Source organism: Macrosteles quadrilineatus, unplaced genomic scaffold (assembly GCF_028750875.1).
Source record: "Macrosteles quadrilineatus isolate MER2022 unplaced genomic scaffold, UCM_ALF_1.0 Scaffold_4__1_contigs__length_99947679, whole genome shotgun sequence".
NCBI classification, from domain to species: domain Eukaryota; kingdom Metazoa; phylum Arthropoda; class Insecta; order Hemiptera; family Cicadellidae; genus Macrosteles; species Macrosteles quadrilineatus.
The window spans coordinates 60,940,783-60,958,853 of NW_026542597.1; the positions used below are offsets into that span (position 1 = coordinate 60,940,783).

An 18,071-nucleotide genomic window follows, 5' to 3' on the forward strand; every position below is an offset into this window, starting at 1 on the left:
AGTACGAAACGCGTTTCTTTGTCGGTCTGTTTGCTCTTTGCTAGACCGGTCTAGTTAAAATTGTCGCGCAAATGCGGTATTTATATTTAGGAGTTTATTGAATAGCAACAATGGTTTAGAAACGCATTGTTGTCTGTACCATTGTACATAAGACATTAAATATTGTCCTTTCAGTGTTGGGGGTAGGTATTGTAACAACAGTTTACTATTCGTAATCCAATAAAGTTTTTTATTCAAAACTAGCTGGATTTGTAACATGAAAATATTATAGCTAAACAAATAAGCTTCTTAAAAGGATTTTCACAAGTATTTAATACCCCCACCGCAGCAAACCTGCAGACTAAGCGAATTTCCATTTGACTGATTGGATTTACACTGAAATGTCTATTTAAAAATTTAACATTTATTCCCTATTTAAATAGAATTAGTTTCTAACAAGTACTTAGGTTTGCTGCATCAGGGAGGGTAAAACTTTTTTTGTAAAATGTTAATAGTTAGTAAGAAATAAAAACATTTTCCAAATTTGATCAAAAATATGTTCATAAACAAGCAAACTACAACAGTTTACTTATTCTCCATAAGAATAACATGGGAATTTTAAATTTACAATTTTTTGGAATTTTCTCCATAACCATTAGGCGCATAATAACGCTTCAATATACTAAATTATTTGTTTTTTAAGCTCTACAAAATGGTTTGAAAAGAAATTGCTAAATTCTCTCCAGTTTATGAGAAGCGGAGGGGGTCTATAATTTGCAATATATCTTGTTGTTGAACCAACTTTAACATAAAATATCAATATTTGAGAACCAAAGAGCTAAGCGCAAGCATAAATCGAAAAATCTCACTATGCATTGGTGCAATTAAACTTAAACGTCACCAAAACACACGCCAAACAAAACAAACTAATCTTAATTTTGTAAAATATTACAGCATTACAATATGAACTAAAAATTATTACAGGGACGTATGTCTGTGTGTGATAGAAATATGCATATATTTTTTAAACGTTTTTATTAGCTCGCTTTCTTGTCCGGTACAAATTTTGCAATCAATTTTATACTAACTTCCCGTTGAGCTAGAGACTTGAAACTTGATACATAGCTCACAAATGGAAGACAATGCAATACTAAATCATTTAATTTTCATATTTCCCTTGGGCTACGCCCCATGGGCTTGTTTTTATTAATTCGCTTTCTTGCAAATGTTTATACTTCCTAAAGAGCTAGAGACTTGAAACTTGAAACATAGCTCACAAATGGATGACAATGCAATATTATATCATTTAATTTTCATATTTCCCTTGGGCTACGCCCCATGGGCTTGTTTTTGTTAGCTAGCTTTCCTACAAATTTTGATTTCAATTTTAAACGAAGTTCCCGATGAGCTAGAGACTTGAAATTTGAAATATAGCTCACAAGTGGATGACAATGCAATATTATATAATTTAATTTTCATATTTCCCTTGGGCTACGCCCCATGGGCTTCCAAATTTTCCTTGTTTACAATTTGAAAGAATGTAAATATATCAACAAATTTAAGTCAGCTGTAAATACTAAAATTTGACAGTTCGAAGTACAGATGTTAAGAGGTACAGGTTATGCTCCCAAGAGATTCTTTATATAAACAAACATTCCAAATAAAGATAAACAATCTGATTGCAGATATAAAGGTGTTTGCTAAGAATGTCAATTTTTATTTATTTAGTATTCTATAAAAAAAACAATAAATTAAATAGATTGATATATTTATAGTTAGTAGGTAGGCCATACATTCAATCTAATACATAATTATACGAAAATAAACTCAAATAAACCTTAGATTTCCCACATGCCTCTGTCTTAATCTCATATAGATGCTAGAGATAGATTTAACATCCACACACATTAAAAACTAAAAAGTAGAAAATAATTTATAAATAAAAAACCTTTTTAAATCAAAACGTTTTTAAACGCACTAAAAAGTAGAAAATAATTTATAAATATGTGGAGAGAAAAACATGGGGTGCATGCAATAGATGATTTACAATTACCTTCACCTATTTGAACTAATGTATACTCATCAATTGCATGCACCCCACGTTTTTCGTTTTAAATCTTACAAGTATTTATACTCTCCACATATTTATAAATTATTTTCTACTTTTTAGTGCGTTTAAAAACGTTTTGATTTAAAAAGGTTTTTTATTTATAAATTATTTAAAATAAAGTTATATTGTCTACACTTATACCGGTAAATAATTTAGAAACCTTAACAAATAGAACCAAATTAAATTATGTGAAAGCAAAGCACTAAACAGTGTTTTTGTAATTCACTAGCAAAACACGATAAATCGAGGTTCTGGCAAAGAGCAAATGGCAGATGCCTCGACCTAATCTAACTTCTGAGGTCCTAGGATTTGCAAAAGGTCGAACTGTCATGTAATTCTATTTGGGTCAACATTAACATTGGCATTGTTGGCTGCGCAACACTACAAGGGTGGCACTTGTTAAAGTAAATATACTTATGTTTATTGTTGAAAAATTATAAAACTGTAGAGGGCCATTTCAAAATACAAGTTAATTACAATTTTATTGAAGAGTACCTATTCTTTAGTTCATAGAGAAATATTTTCTTAAGGCGATGAAGAAATTGAAAGGTTTGCTCACATTATCTGGAATGATTTTATATTTTATAAATGATTTGTAAACACTTTGTATGGGACGTATCAATTCGAGCACTGACGCGTTTGATACAAAAATTAAAACAAATGTTTAAAATATGTTTTGTGTGTTTCCTCATTTCAACGTTATGGTCACATAATTTTATTGCATTGTGTGTATTATCAAATTCGTCTTGATTGAAGATAAAACTGGTTTTACCTGCCAGTATTGTTACCTATATGTATATATTTTTACCTACCAATGTTGACTATTTCCATACTTATGTGTTATTGCTTACCATGCGAAGAAAAATACATGTCTTACATTTGTTTTATTGTTCTTTATAACTTTTATGGTGGAACTCAATTAACTCAAAATAACGCGTCTCGTCGGGCGATTTAAATCAATTCCAAAACTAAATTAATTACGTCCACTTCCGCCTTCTATTTCGAAAAATGTGATGGATGTTGAAAACGGAACACGCGGAGTATATTTGTACTGGGGAAAACCCATGAGGGGGGAGCGTCTAAATGTGGCATGAGGGCCAGGCCGCTGGCCTTAGGCCAACACACAGCTGCTGGGCCTGTGGCCAGATCGGCCACTAACCCCCCTCAACAGGGCAGCACAGTGGCCGGTAGCCAGTGCACTAATTACTTAAGACACAGTAATGTACCATACACACATTTATCATAGTTGTATAAGTATAGGGATAAGAAGACAATTAAAATGCCTATTTTAACCAGCGTTTGAGCAAAGGAAGACTGAAGAATATGGAGTGATATGCCCCAGAATTGTGTCGCTTTGTTGTGTTTTATGTTACTTTATGTTGCTGATATGGGCTGTTTCTTCAGCCAGGACCAATTAAGCCCAATAATTAAGGACAGCTATGAGTCCAGTTTCAAACCATAAACAACTAACTTTTCTCGGGGATCAAACTTTCAACCATCTGATTAATCATTCAGCTACAAAGCAATTAAAATGATTCAGGGCCTCCTGGCAGTTCTTTTTGGATACTGAAGTAGGCAAGTAAAGTGAGCCGAAAGTGTGCTAGTGTCTGAAATTATATTTTCCTCTTTATTTACTCTTACTAAGAGATAGTTGATGGTATAAAAGAAGACATAAGAGCCATAACTAAGTTGTCCTATCAGTTTGAGTTGGTTAAAAAGTTAACTTAAAGGATAAGTTATAAATCAATCTATAAGTTATAAATCAATCTATTGGTGGCTCTAAAACCTCGTTTTGCATGTGATACGCTATGGGCCCGAGAAAAATTCACACCACCTTATGCACCTTCCTTGCCGGGGAATTGTTCTCTTCCTTGTGCATCCCAAAAACCTAAAACCACTTGCACCCCTGGCTCGGGCACAACAGACCCATTTACCAAAGCGGCTCTGGATGGCTCATGTCAACTACATCCATTAAAAACTGGCGACAACTTCAACACAGGGATGGAATGTAGAGTTACAGCCCCTATTATACAATTTATTACTGATGTTCATGATATGAGATTGTGTAAAAAGGGTTTCAAATATTTTTTTTCCTTTTAGAATATTTTTTAGGGTTATAGCTGGAATCACCACACATGAGAAGATTCGTTATCATGCCACATAAAAAAGAAAATCTATTGTGGGTGTTATAAAAGTCTTTGGTGATAGTATGATTTGTTATTGTTGAATAATAGCACCATATGAAATCGGCAAAGCTAGTATAAAGTAATATTATAGAGGTGGGTTCTGTACGTCTGGCTGTGTGTTTGTTTTGGGTTGACACAAAAATTAGACATTTTACCCAATAATGTAGATTATGAACTCTTCCAACTATTTTTACTGTACACTCAACTGGCCTGTAAGATAATTTTGGAAAAAATACACTATACATCTGAAATATCTAAGCTAATTGTTACACATTTAGTTCGAGTTAGGTGTCATCAGTAGAAACAAGAGTAGTGTGGGTGGATAGTATACCATTGGACCTTACCAAAGGAATTGGTGGTGGGTACATTTTATGTTAACTAAAAGATATGGCTTGCTCAATGCTCAGGCTAGATTATTTCATGATTGCAAAAAATATTCTTGACAGAAGTCAAATAGTGTTTTTAATGCATCTCCTCATCAAGACTTATATTTAGATAAAGTTCATTCAATCAGATATTTAAAAAAGTTTAATATTCAGTTTTTAAGTGACATTAATAGTTATTACAAAGAGTTATGAGTTATGACAACACTCATTTTAGATACTACATCAATTACAGCGATTAATTAGAACTACAAAACACATTTTTAATGAGTAGATTTAGAAGCATATTTTCCATTTAGACAATCTTTGATCATATATATTGCACAATGCTTACAAAAATATGATTAATAGTCATTGGAAACACTGGCGTATTCTTGAACTTAGTGGAAATATATAAACTGTGATGCCATCATCAAAATAAACCAATCTGAAACTACAGTGGAAAAGTACCAGAGACATGAAAAGACACAAAGAAAATTAATTTTGCACTTGACAAATAAACCGTCAATATTTTGATGTATTTAGACTATAGCGATGGTTATATGCACAAACATTGTATGTCCAATTTTTTTCACTTTTGACATTTTTATATATTTGGAAAGCTGTAGTCTTCATCTTTCAGATCACACATATTGTATGTCCATATTACAACAGGAAAATTTAATATAAATTCTCAAAAAAAAGTGTTCACTTTGGTATGATGTAATTTTATCCTGCACACTAACTTGTAGCATGTCCAATGATTGCAGTACCAGCTGAACAGAGAAAAACTCCTTTAGAGCACAGATATAGTATATTTGGACTTGCAATGATTGTGCATGAAAATACAAGGCCTAATATATCTGGTATTTGTTTTTCATCTTGTAGTATGTCCAAAAATCTGATGATCTCAAGTGCACTCTTATAGTATGTCCACATTTTGTTTTACAATTAGGTTAGGTTTAGGACATACAACATCTGTGCACAACAGAACATAACACCATAGATAAAACATACTCCCTTAGTAGATTTCTCATCCTTATGGAACAGCTGAAGACAATTTTATTGTTAGTTCTGTACGGTTTATGTAGAGGTCGTGTTTTGTTTACAATTTGTTTCCCGTTATTACAGCCATTTAAAACCTCGTTTTACCAAATAATACGATCTAATCATAAACAATAACTTGTCCCCTAGTTATATAACCAAACAGTAAAGCACAAATCAAGAAATAAACCCTAAAATAATAGAAACAAAGTATAACACCAAAAAAGAATCCGTGAATTGGCTAAAGGTAAAGTGGTTCGGGTTTCAAAAAGCAAACCCCTTTGAAATTCTATACAAGTACGAACTTAACAAGGAAATAGAGGTTTTGACTCTTGATGTACGAATGGATTCCGAGAAGCCATTTGTCTGGGAACGACAACTTCTCAGTCCAAAGTACACCGAGCCTATTCCGGTTTCCAGCGCCAAGAAAAAGGATTTGATGTACCTACTTAAAGCGGGTGTAATCCCAGAAGCATTCACGCATTTTGTCACTGAAATCCCTAGTTCGGGATCGGCAAGAGATATTGTAATTTACGTCATAGAGGAAGAAAAAGGAAACGAGCCTCTCACTGAAGTTACCAAAAAGAAAGAAGGAAGACGCAGTAGAAGAGATGTTATAGGGCAAGAAACCAGAAAAAGAAGTAATGTAAAGAGAGTTTACGAAAACCAAGGAGGCTAAAAAAACCAGAGAAAATAAAAGAAATTAAAACTTCATAAGAAAATAAAGTAATGTGTCTAAAGGACAGCACTGTTGAATAAACCCCATAAAGACTGACTCAACAAAATACAGTTTGTACTGTATAGGTACCATTTTACAAAAGGCACTACCTGATTTATTTCGTGCTTTGTTTAATGTTTCGTTTAGGCCTATTTGTGTTAGAGTTTCTAATAGCTAGTAGATAGGCCATGTAATTTTATTTTTAAAATGTTAAAAGTAAAAGTAGTCTTCAATGTAAGACAATAACAGTCATGGGCGCCCACAGAATTTGGAACAAGGGGGTGCAATATATAGGTCTAACGAACCTCCAGGGGTTCGAGGCCTTCCCCGGGAAGAAATCTGAAAATATAGTGTTTTAAAACATATTTTACGCTATTTTGTAATACATAAAACCAACCATAACAAAATAGTGCATTGTGCATCAAGGACGGTCACCTGAGGGAGTCGTTGTTTTTAATGCCAACATTAACAATTAACCAAACAATTATAAAGAAAAAAATTATAGTTGAATGAAGCCTAGATAACAGCCAAGAAAGTTTCTGTTTTGTTTTCTGAATAGTTTTGTTAAAGTATAAAAGTATACAAAGTATAAAAGATTTTTACATCTGTGAGTCAACTACTTATTTGATTTAAACATCAATTTAAAACATTTTTTAGACATGACCATTTTGAACATACTTTTTATAAATTCCTTAAAACCCAAGTGATCACAGAACATTATGTGTATTAAATTTATTTACAATTTTTTTTATTTAAATTCATTGTTAAGCCCCTGAGCTGTGGATATTATTGTAAGAATATATTACTTACGTCAATCAGCTCATTGAGTCAATGAGCTGATTGACGTAAGTAATATATTCTTACAATTTTTTTTTAGCCAGAAGGCGCCCATGATAACAGTTGTTTAAATTTTCCATTCATACTAAAACCATCTAGGGGCAGTTTTTGTATTGCACACTCGTAGCATGTCCATAAATCTGCGCGTTCAGAAGTGCACATATATAGTATGTCCAACATGGTTCGATTTACAAATTGTTTTTAAAAATGTGGCTTGAATATAGATAAAACTATTTATGTAGATGCATTTTTAATAAATGGGGCCAATAAAATTTATTCATTTCAAACATTTAACAGTTTAAGTTTAAGTTTCCCCCATAATACAAACTTTGTTTTTGCGGTTTCCGAAAGTTTACCAAAATGGACATACAACTATTGTGCTTATAACCATCGATAGTTAGGAGTACACACATGTACTTTAAAATATGAAATAAATTGACGAACAAAGACTTTGTTATATATAAGCTACACCAATTTATTTCTAATGTTATTTTATCAAGTTGAAACCCATCTACAAAATCACAAATGTAGGGGTTTGTTTTTGTTGAAATAGAAAAGTTTCACTTTTTATTACACAAAAGTACCAAAACTTATTAAGAAAAAATGTTTTTCTAAATCAAAATATAATCCTAAAAAAATGTCTTGGTAGAATCAATTCTGCTATACTTGACCATTACTGTAGACCTACCGTGTTGTAATATTTTGGCTAAAGATTTATGAGCTGTATTTTGGCTTCATTCTAAACGTAATTACTTAGAACGCGCGTGACTTTTCGCGCAGTTTACGGAACAGAAGAGACGCAGAAGTCGTGGGTTTCCATGCCAACTTTTGGCTAAAATTAGATGGTTTGTGGACACCAGTACTTTGTCGAAGTTGTAAAAATATTGCTATAGCATCCTCTAGGATGGTTTTAGCATGTCTGAAGGGTAGGTTATGAAAATAAAACACGGAAATGTTGGAACCAGTTTGAACACCAGCCTTGCTCTTGTTCTATAAATTGATCTGTTAAATATATACAAAAGAATATTTTAAATTTTATATTTTTACAGTGCTGCAAACAGTTTTTTTTTTGACAAAATTATTCATGAAACCCGTGTTAAAACTAATAACCAGATTTTTTTTTTCATTTTACTTATCATCCAAGTAATTTAGTTGTATAAGTTAGGTACCTTAAACGTCATATACATCTGAGTGTGAGTGGATGAGAAATTCACATTTACATAAAAAGTCTAGCTAAAATGACCTTGTCATATAACATCTTTGTTTTAAAATGATTTAATTTATGTTAAAAATAGAAATATGGCAAAACAGAAGGATGATGTAAGACTAAAAAGTTGAGCTCAAAGTTTGTTGTTTTGTTCTTAAATTTATTGAAATTAAAGTATCCAAATCTAGAATTAGAATTTAGCACTAGACAGTATTTGTTAGACTTTTGTTTTACTGTGTTACAGATTGATTAGTCCAAAAGAACAAACAATATATAATTTTTCAGTCCAAATTCTCACAGAACTTAATCACAACTTAATGTCGAATGGTAAAATTTAGCTTTCTTAATTCATTAGCAAACATGAAAGGCCTAAAAAATAGTAACATTAACGATGGATGGAGAGAAAAACCTTGAGTAAGGAAATGATTCACCGAAATGTAAACAAAAGTAAAAATGATACAGCAATCATCTTCTCACTTAATCTTATACATCATCTTCCAAAATTAATTTTTAGCTTTGATGTTTTTGGCACATGGCGAATTGTGAGAGATATCCTAGTTGAACGCTCTAAGACTTGTCCGTCAATGAAGTTCTCTCCGGTTTGTCTAAGGTTGGCTACACTGTCACTGATCACATCACTGTCAACTGCATCAATACAATGTTGGTAATCGTGGTACATGGAGTCTTGCAGGATCAGAAGGCTCCTGGGTTCGAGTAAAAGAGAAATTCTTTTGCAGTCTTGAGTAATCTGCAAAGTTTATTACATTTTCATGGTTACGTCACTGATATCACAATCATTACAACTACACTAGCTGCTGTAGTGATAGTCAGAAATCATGTCAATAAAATTTCAAAAAACCCACTTCACATGAAAACAGATGTTTTGAAAGGATTATATGGTTTAAGTTAATTTACCTGTCCATCGGTGATACTAGTCATCTAAATGGCAATCGGTTTTGAGAGCGAGTCATGACCTTCCATCTATCGGTGTTGTAGTGTCGTGTCTAATACTGGCCAGTTATATCTATAGTTATGTTCATTCATTAATGATTTGTGTTTTCAGTTTCCATTACGAGTGTTCACTGACCACCCAGTGACATTTAAATTAGCCTGATAATGATACTGTATCTTAATCTCGAATCAGGTTCGAGATTTAGACGACTAGGATCATTGAAGGACAAGTATATTAAACCGTATAGTTTTACAAGTGATCCTGGACCACTAAGCACCATGATGTTCTAAGGACTTGATGACACTACCTATGAGTCAAAATTTTATAATTTTTATACTAAGAAGTTGCACATAGTTAAGGTGGGTTTGCGCTAAACGGTGCAATTTTTGCGGCATATGAATTGGATGCATGTAGCAATTGCTTACATACTATGCTAGTCGCATAATCAAAATATTAGATCAAAAATTTTTAACACAGTCAAATTTTTTAAAGTTGATGCTAAGTAGGTAGTGAAGACGAGTCTTTGTTATTGAGCGCTCTTAGTGCTGAAAAGAAGAAGACGCAGAAAGAAGCGTCGATGGTGGATGCACCCATATTAGTCCAATAATGCTACTAATTCAAGCCAGTGGCCAAAAAGTTAGAAAAACATGATGTATAAAAAAAAGAACAGGAAACTCCTCCAAACTTGGACAAACTCACAATTTACCTGGTCGTTTTCAGGTAAAAGCATATTCTCTTGGTACAACACAACAAATTACTCAAACAGTCTATGAAGATTCAACTGATGAGAAAAGGTTATTGTGCATGTGCCAGGGCTGCATGAAATTGTGCGAGCTGCGTGCGATTCGCGAAACACTAACCAGTTGGTTTTGCGTAGCAAGTGTAGATCGCACCGTGCGGCGAGTCACACCAGTGTGTAATCTGCCTAACTATTGTCACAATGTAAGCTACTCTTTACACTCAAATGGCTGTTTTATAAAATTAGTACATTTCATCTTCATATTAGGATAAATCAGATATCCTACTAATATTATAAATGAGAAAGTTTAGATGTATGGATGGATGTATGTTTGTGACAAGTGAACGCGAAAAATACTGGTCGGATTGGGCTGAAATTTGGCATGATGATAGCTCACATTTCCGATTAACATATAGGCATATTCTTATTTCAAAAATCCTTTCGGGCTCCGCCCCAGTGGCTCTGGAGTTTCCCATGTTAACCTTATGAGAAATGAAATTATTGAATCTTAACAGCTGTTTCAATTAAACAAGTTGGTTCTGTTCTGTGATGTTCAATAACATTAAAGTTACAAAAATTACCAACAGGGTGCAGCACTATTATTTTTTTTACATTTATGACAACAGCTAATTTGCAACCAAAAGGTGAGTGAGCGTAGCGAACGAACTTCAACCTAAAGGTGAGTGAGCGTAGCGAACAAACTTCAACCAGGACGTGATTGATCCATGCGAACGAGATAATCTTGAAAATTAAGAAGTTAAACGGGGCAAAGCCCGCGGGTTACAGCTAGTAATAATATATAATAAAGTAACTGTAATCTAATCATAGTTTACTAAAAAAAGCCATGCGGATAGTTTAAAATTGTTGAAACAGGTGGTACTTGTCAAACTCAAAAACCTTTCTATTCACAGTTACACTGCACAATTTCCAATTAACGCCTACAACAGTAATAATTTAAAACACTGGTCTCATACAAAAAATCAATGTTCGTTGTTATCTGATGTGAAAAGCCTCTCGATCTCTCATAGCCCTGGGCCCCTTTAGTAAATGGACCCGCTGGGCTAAGGCCCAGGGGCGCAAGGGGTTTTGTTTGGGGGTGCAAGGACGAGAAAAATTCTCCCTCAAGGAAGGTCGAGGAGGGCACGATTATCTCTTGGAACCATAGCTTGCCACATGAAAACCGGGGGCCAGCTCTAGTCTCGCATCTCCACTATGTTTTCATCCCAAGTTGGCTATTTGTCAACCAGTATATCTAGCAAAGATCAAAATGTTATAAGTGCTATAATATATGCTACGGATTAGCCATTTTTATTAAGCTTATGCAGCTAAGTGTTGGAAATAGATTGACCAAGCAAATAAAATAAGACAGAAATGTTTTCAAACCTCAATGATTAAGGAAAGCTTGATCATAAACTTAATCTTAAGTATTTATATACTGTATCAGTATGATCAAATTAAATTAAATATTTCTACCTGTATAAATTCCTTTATCCAATGACAAACATATTGAAACAAAAGTAAGTCACACAAATTAGTCATTTAACATTATGCTATAGCAATAGCCACACAAAGGAACTAGAATATTTCTGATGGATTGTTCGATTACTGTTCTGTTCTTTCTCACTATTTCAGTTATAAATAACAGTTACTCAGAATGAATCACAAGTATAACTCACCGGATTGTTTACAACATCAAAGTCATTAGCCTTGGTGAAGTGAAGAATTGTGTGTGAGCCACAGCTGATCGTAGCTATTGTCGGATAGAACAACGGTCCGTCGAAATGAGGCTGTTAGAAAAATACGATTTTGTCAAACACAGAGGATTGCAGCTATTAATATCTTAATATAAGCATACATAACCTAGGATTTGTATCATCAGAAGTTTACAAAATACTAAATAGTTGGTACTTTTTACACCTAGTGTCACTGAAAAGTTAGGTAAAGTAGGTACGGTACTATAGTGAGTGGCTCAAATAAATTAACTGTTTTCATAACATGATTTTCTTGTACATTGCTGTTTAAAAATTGCATCTTAAAAATTGAAGACATAAAATTTAAAAAAAATGTGTATATTCATAAGCTACCGATTTAATTTGAACAATCTTGTTTAAACAAGCAGAGATAATTTGGGTCAAGATAAACTGAGAAGTAATTACTAAATAAATTTTAATCTACATTTAATCAGTAAACTGAATCCTACTAAATTGACTTATAACATTCCTACTTCCTAGCATTGCCAAAATAATTACAGTATAAAAAAATTTAATTTATAAAGGCTTTTCAAGATTATTTCTAAGATTATATTTAAAACATGTTCATGGTACCTTCTACAGAAAGCTATTTGTAAAGCCATATTTTAAAATGGTTCTTTGATGCTGTTGTCAGTTATCTTTAATATGGTAAACACCTGTTACTTGACCATTTTGTGTGCCAACTGCATCAAAAGTGTACCCATGTAGATATCCAAGCAATGTAAATAAAATGTTAAACTAACCCAACTTACCATGATCCCTTGTCCGGGAAGATATTCATTTATTAACACATGGTTGGGCTTCACATTCTTGTCAAATGCTTCTAAATTTGCAACTTTATCTATAAACTCTTGTAGCCACTGTAATAGAACCAGTTGAAAAGTGAAGTAGAACAAGTAATTTTAAACAACAATAAAATCACATTAAGGCTGCACTTTAGTTTACGCCCCACATTTACTCACATACAGCATGTTTGGTTAGGTTAGGTTGGATTAGAACAGTTTCATATAATCAGCTGGTAGTTAATGTATAATCTATCTTCTAATATATAAAATTCTCGTGTCACAGTGTTTGTCTGCAAACTCCTCCGAAACGAATTCACCGATCGTTATGAAATTTGGTGTGTAAATTCTGTAGGTATGCGAATCGGACGTAAACTATTTCCCGTTTCGAAATTCTTAAAAGGGCTCCGCCCCAGTGGCTCTGGAGTTTCCCATGTTAACCTTATGAGAAATGGAATTAATGAATCTTAACGGCTGTTTCAATTAAACAAGTTGGTTCTGTTCTATGATGTTCAATAGCATTAAAGTTACAAGGATTACCAACTGGGTGCAGCACTATTATTTCTTTTACATTTATGACAACAGCTAATTTGCAACCAAAAGGTGAGTGAGCGTAGCGAACGAACTTCAACCAGGACGTTATTGAGCGATGCGAACGAGATCATCTTGAAAATTAAACGTAACGGTACTTTCTTTCCATCGGTCTGTCCATGGGAAACCTATAACTTAGGCGATACGAAGTTCGCCGGGTCAGCTAGTCTATCTATACTATTATAAAAAAGAGGTGGTTGCTGTATGTGTGTATGTGTGTATGGGAAAAGTAAACTCGAAAAATACTGGTCGGATTGGGCTGAAATTTGGCATGATAATAGCTCACATTCCCGATTAACATATAGGCATATTCTTATTTCAAAAATCCTTTCGGGCTCCGCCCCAGTGGCTCTGGAGTTTCCCATGTTAACCTTATGAGAAACGGAATTATTGAATCTTAACAGCTGTTTCAATTAAACAAGTTGGTTCTGTTCTATGATGTTCAATAGCATTAAAGTTACAAGGATTACCAACAGGGTGCAGCACTATTATTTCTTTTACATTTATGACAACAGCTAATTTGCAACCAAAAGGTGAGTGAGCGTAGCGAACGAACTTCAACCTGGAGGCGAGTTAGCGTAGCAAATGAGCTAACCTGAAGGCTAGTGAGCGTAGCGAACAAACTTCAACCAGGACGTGATTGAGCCATGCGAACGAGATAATCTTGAAAATTAAGAAGTTAAACGGGGCAAAGCCCGCGGGTTACAGCTAGTGTAATAGTAAATGAGGGTCCTTTAACGTGTAAACCACATTAAAAGTAAAAAAACATAGGCTATGGTTAAAATTTCAGTTTTATGATAGAGTTATACTTTAGAATGTTTCATGACAACGGTTAGTTTTCAGCAGTGACCAGGATCTGAACCCAAGACATCGCTGCCTTGGACCTGAAGTCCGTGAAACTACCGACTGAGCCATCGACTCACTAACTATAGTACGGTCTAACCTATGGTATGTTGGGAGTTTTTCAAAACCTATGATAGACCAAGGCCACACTAAAAAAACAGGCCGTAATGCTCGTCCAGCATGACGTCACGATAGAAGACGGCAATGACGTAATTTTGCCGTTTGTGATCAGCTGCTTGTTTTAATCTTTCATTGGAAAATAAATAAATAAGTACTTATACGTCATAGCCGTCTTCTATCGTGACGTCATGCTTGGCGAGCATTACGGCCTGTTTTTTTAGTGTGGCCTTGGATAGACCTTTACTTTAGAACGGTTTATAGTTGGAAGAGTACTGTATTATTTTTCCAAACAGCTGATTGAATTAAACCAAAGTGACTCTTGTGAAACCAAGTAGTTAGCTATGTCGACACTTGTGCGCTTTCAATTTCAACGAGCCTTTCAGCTTTAAATTCAACATGCATCAACGCAAGCGGTATTGCACGCCCCATGAGGCATGCGATTTAGCTGTCCACACTCATGCCTCACCTTCCTCACTTTCTAGATACCTTTTACTAATTGGATAAAGATGCCACTATTCTGATATTACGGATGGTGCCGAACATTCAGTGTTAATAAAAGTTTCAAAACGTAAGAAATCATGGCGGACAATGTAGATGAAGATGTACTATAAAACTAAAAATTTTCTTATTTAATTTAATTTATTTATTGATTTAATGTAATCTCAATTAATTTAATTGACTTTTATTTTATTTTTTATTTATTACTCAGTAGGCCTATGTCCCACTAAAATAAACGAGAGCAATAATCCTCTATGAGTTCTAAGGTTTCTTAGTTATTCAATATGCTTTCAACAAGTAGGCCTACAACATGGAACACTTGTCAAATATGTAAAGCAGTTATAAGTTGAAACGCTCAAAAATCAAGGGCTAGTGGATCGTCTAGCGCTAAGCTCTGCACTATGGAATAGAGCTCCTTCGGCTCATTTCGGGCATGCCTTGATGCATGCATCAGTTGCGTCCCTCTGCGTCAGGGCATGCGTTAAGAGGCATGCGCTTAGCGTACACAAAAGCGCATGAGTGTAGACATAGCTATACAATTGACTTTTTTTTCTAAGACATAATAGCAGGTGGTCCATAATAACCGCCAACATTTAATGTTTTGTCACAGCTCAGCTAATTCATGGGATAGTTTTACAAACTATCCATTTTTTTAATCGATGTGGCATACAAAATAAATAATGTGTGAAATCTAAGCAATGTTTGTTTTGTGGGTGTGAAGTAATAAATATAGTAACACTGTGAAAAATATCAATTATAGTTTATTAAAACTCAAAGAAATATTTACGTAGGTAGCTAAACCATTTTTACTTATAGTATATGACATCCCTCATATGATGTCCACCGACATCCAAACATGTTTCGAATCTTGTTTTGGAAACTCACAATCACCCGTCGTGTTATGGGCATTGGTAATTGTGGCGATTTCTTACGGATACTGATCGTTCTTCAGATCTGCATTAGTTTAGGGTTTCCTGGCAAAAACCTTGCTCTTTAGGTAGCCCCACAACCAGAAATCACAAGGCGTTCGGGTTGGAGACTGGGTAGCTGCAAACGGGGATAACCGACGATAGTTCGACATTGCATAGATAGACCTATGGGGTGTCTTGTTTGTTAGTACAAAGAATTCAGGAATAGGTCAACCCAGACATATTAATTCAACTTACACTAGGAATTGTTTCGGATATCATTCCTTTAGGGTGAGGAATCCCGCCCCAATTTTGAAGCCTCCTGTTAGAAAGTTGGGTCCACTTTGGCTTGGGCACATTATTAACTTTTTGGATGATTAATTTTTCATCAGACTCTGTGATAAAGTTGGGAATGTAATAAACTGACTTGGGAACCTGTAACAGAAATGAGTATGTCTGGTTAACATTATGAGTGCAAAAGATAAGTTAGTCATAATATTAAACGTAGGTTACCACATTTTACTAAACAGAGTTGTGTTTTGGTACAAAGTCAAGTTATAACTCACGCTCTTCTACATTAACAATGATTACATTTCAGAATGAACTGCAGACAATTTATGAAATACACTAAGTTTTACCTTACTACCAGTTCTAGATCGTTTGCCGGTACTTTGGTATTATACGGAGGCCACTTATTTTACAACGTGCTGCAACAGTTATGTTATGTTGGGTTATCATAAATATGTTTGTAGGACATTCCTCGTTTCATTATGAATCGAACGATACCAGATGACTCATACTTTCTATTTATGATAACTCAAACAAACATAAGTGCCGCAGCACGCTGCATAAGGGTGGCCTCCATATAATATCAAAGTAACCTTTTGCCTCTTGAGGATTGATGATGTAAAAAAAATGGCTTAATTTATTCCCTACATGAGAAATTCGCTTAGGTACCGGTAAACTTTTTTGTAAAAAACCTACAACATACATTTAAACTTAGGTGTGGATTGGAACTTTAAGTTAGGTAAATTCAGCTCCAAAATTCATCTATAAAATATTCTTCATGAGAATTTTTTACCCTGTTCTCAATGTATGGCAAAAGTCTCCTAACCAGGCTTTTACTGTCTTGGCTTCTGACAGGGTTAATTTTTTTGTAGATCTTGAAGGCCTCGGTGAAAAAAAAATTCTGAGTTCTCACCAGCCTATTTCTAGAAGAGTCTAGATAGTCTCGCTGTCTTGTCCCCGTGATCATGGATAGCAGCTCTGGGACAAAACTTCTCGATTATTAAGGATAGCAGAGTGCAGGTCACCATGTAACTTAATTCAAATACTCATACGGTATCTAATAATGAAATAAATGGATATTTTGAAATTCGCTAGAGCATAGCCTACCCTAATCTGAGTTCTGGAATTAGATAGCACCTAGGGCCAAAGAGAAACTATCATCGCCAACTCTCCATGATTATTTAATACCAGCCTGGCATGTATTTTCAGCCTGTCTATGCTTATCTACTTTTGTACGATTATTTATTTGCATGATGTGTAATAATTCTTTATTATTACTATTAGTTGCCTGAACTTGACTTGTGCCTCTACCAGCATGTATTTATACAATTTGACTGTGTCTCATGCATTTATATAATGTCTATAGACGAATAAATATCATTTCATCATTTCATTTCATTTCCAAGTTTCAATGACATTTAGAACTGGAGAGAGATGTTTTTATAGATATCTCATTTTAAGATTTATACGTACACTGTATATCGAAATACCTATAGACCTGTTCGTCCTATGAATTAAATAGTCTTTCCTACTTACTTCATCAATTATATAGCGGTCCATTTCAGCTCAATGGCAGTGAATCAAAACAAAAACAGGTTAGGCCTAGCCTATCTAACAGGATGTAAAATTTCAAAGCAACTATGTTAGAGTATAGTAACTTAGGTTCAAAATAATACTTTGGGGAATAATTTCATAAACTAATTAAGAGCTGTAAATAAAAATTAATGCATTAATTTATATTTTTTGTAAAACGCAGGCACAGTGACACTAGTGACAGTTTACTTCACAGTTGTAGTTGTCTGCTCCGTCCTCTGCTTTTATTTTTTTTAAACGTAAACAAAACATAGAGCTTTAGAATCCTTTAACATAGAGGTGGTGTTATAATCTTAGTTATGCTAAAGCAATCGGAAGGAACCATTGATGGTAGTGTATTATTTGGATTCATTGAATAAATGTGTGGTAATTTTAAAACAAAATCTTGTAATTAATAATGTTAGGGCTAAAAATATAAAGTGGTCCATGATTCTATTTATTTATTAGTCTGCTGGGTAGCTCAGTGGTTTTGGCGCTCTTCTAGTAGGTAATCATAAAAAGTCACTCTACTCAACTGAGAAAAGTTTGTAGCTTTTTTATGGTTATTAACTACACTGAGTGGT

At 34.1% G+C, this 18,071-nt stretch overlaps 1 protein-coding gene across 1 annotated transcript; it reads right to left on the minus strand.

Annotated features, from left to right (window-relative positions):
* Positions 1-8,502: 8,502 nt before the first annotated feature.
* LOC128993204 (alpha-ketoglutarate-dependent dioxygenase alkB homolog 6-like) lies at positions 8,503-17,517 on the minus strand. Its single transcript, XM_054416968.1, has 5 exons — positions 17,452-17,517; positions 15,886-16,062; positions 12,638-12,745; positions 11,811-11,921; positions 8,503-9,191 (listed from the first exon to the last, which is right to left on the minus strand). The coding sequence occupies exons 1-5, from the start codon at positions 17,473-17,475 to the stop codon at positions 8,934-8,936; spliced, it is 678 nt and encodes a 225-aa protein (XP_054272943.1). The 5' UTR covers positions 17,476-17,517; the 3' UTR covers positions 8,503-8,933.
* Positions 17,518-18,071: the final 554 nt, after the last annotated feature.

Excerpts from the sequence above, each read along its gene's own strand:
- LOC128993204 (XM_054416968.1), bottom strand. The coding sequence starts at position 17,475 with ATGGACCGCTATATAATTGATGAA. Across the intron at positions 11,922-12,637 it reads TTCCCGGACAAGGGATCATG|CCTCATTTCGACGGACCGTT; the intron begins GTAAGTTGGGTT and ends TTTTTCTAACAG. Across the intron at positions 9,192-11,810 it reads TTGATGTTGTAAACAATCCG|ATTACTCAAGACTGCAAAAG; the intron begins GTGAGTTATACT and ends TAAACTTTGCAG.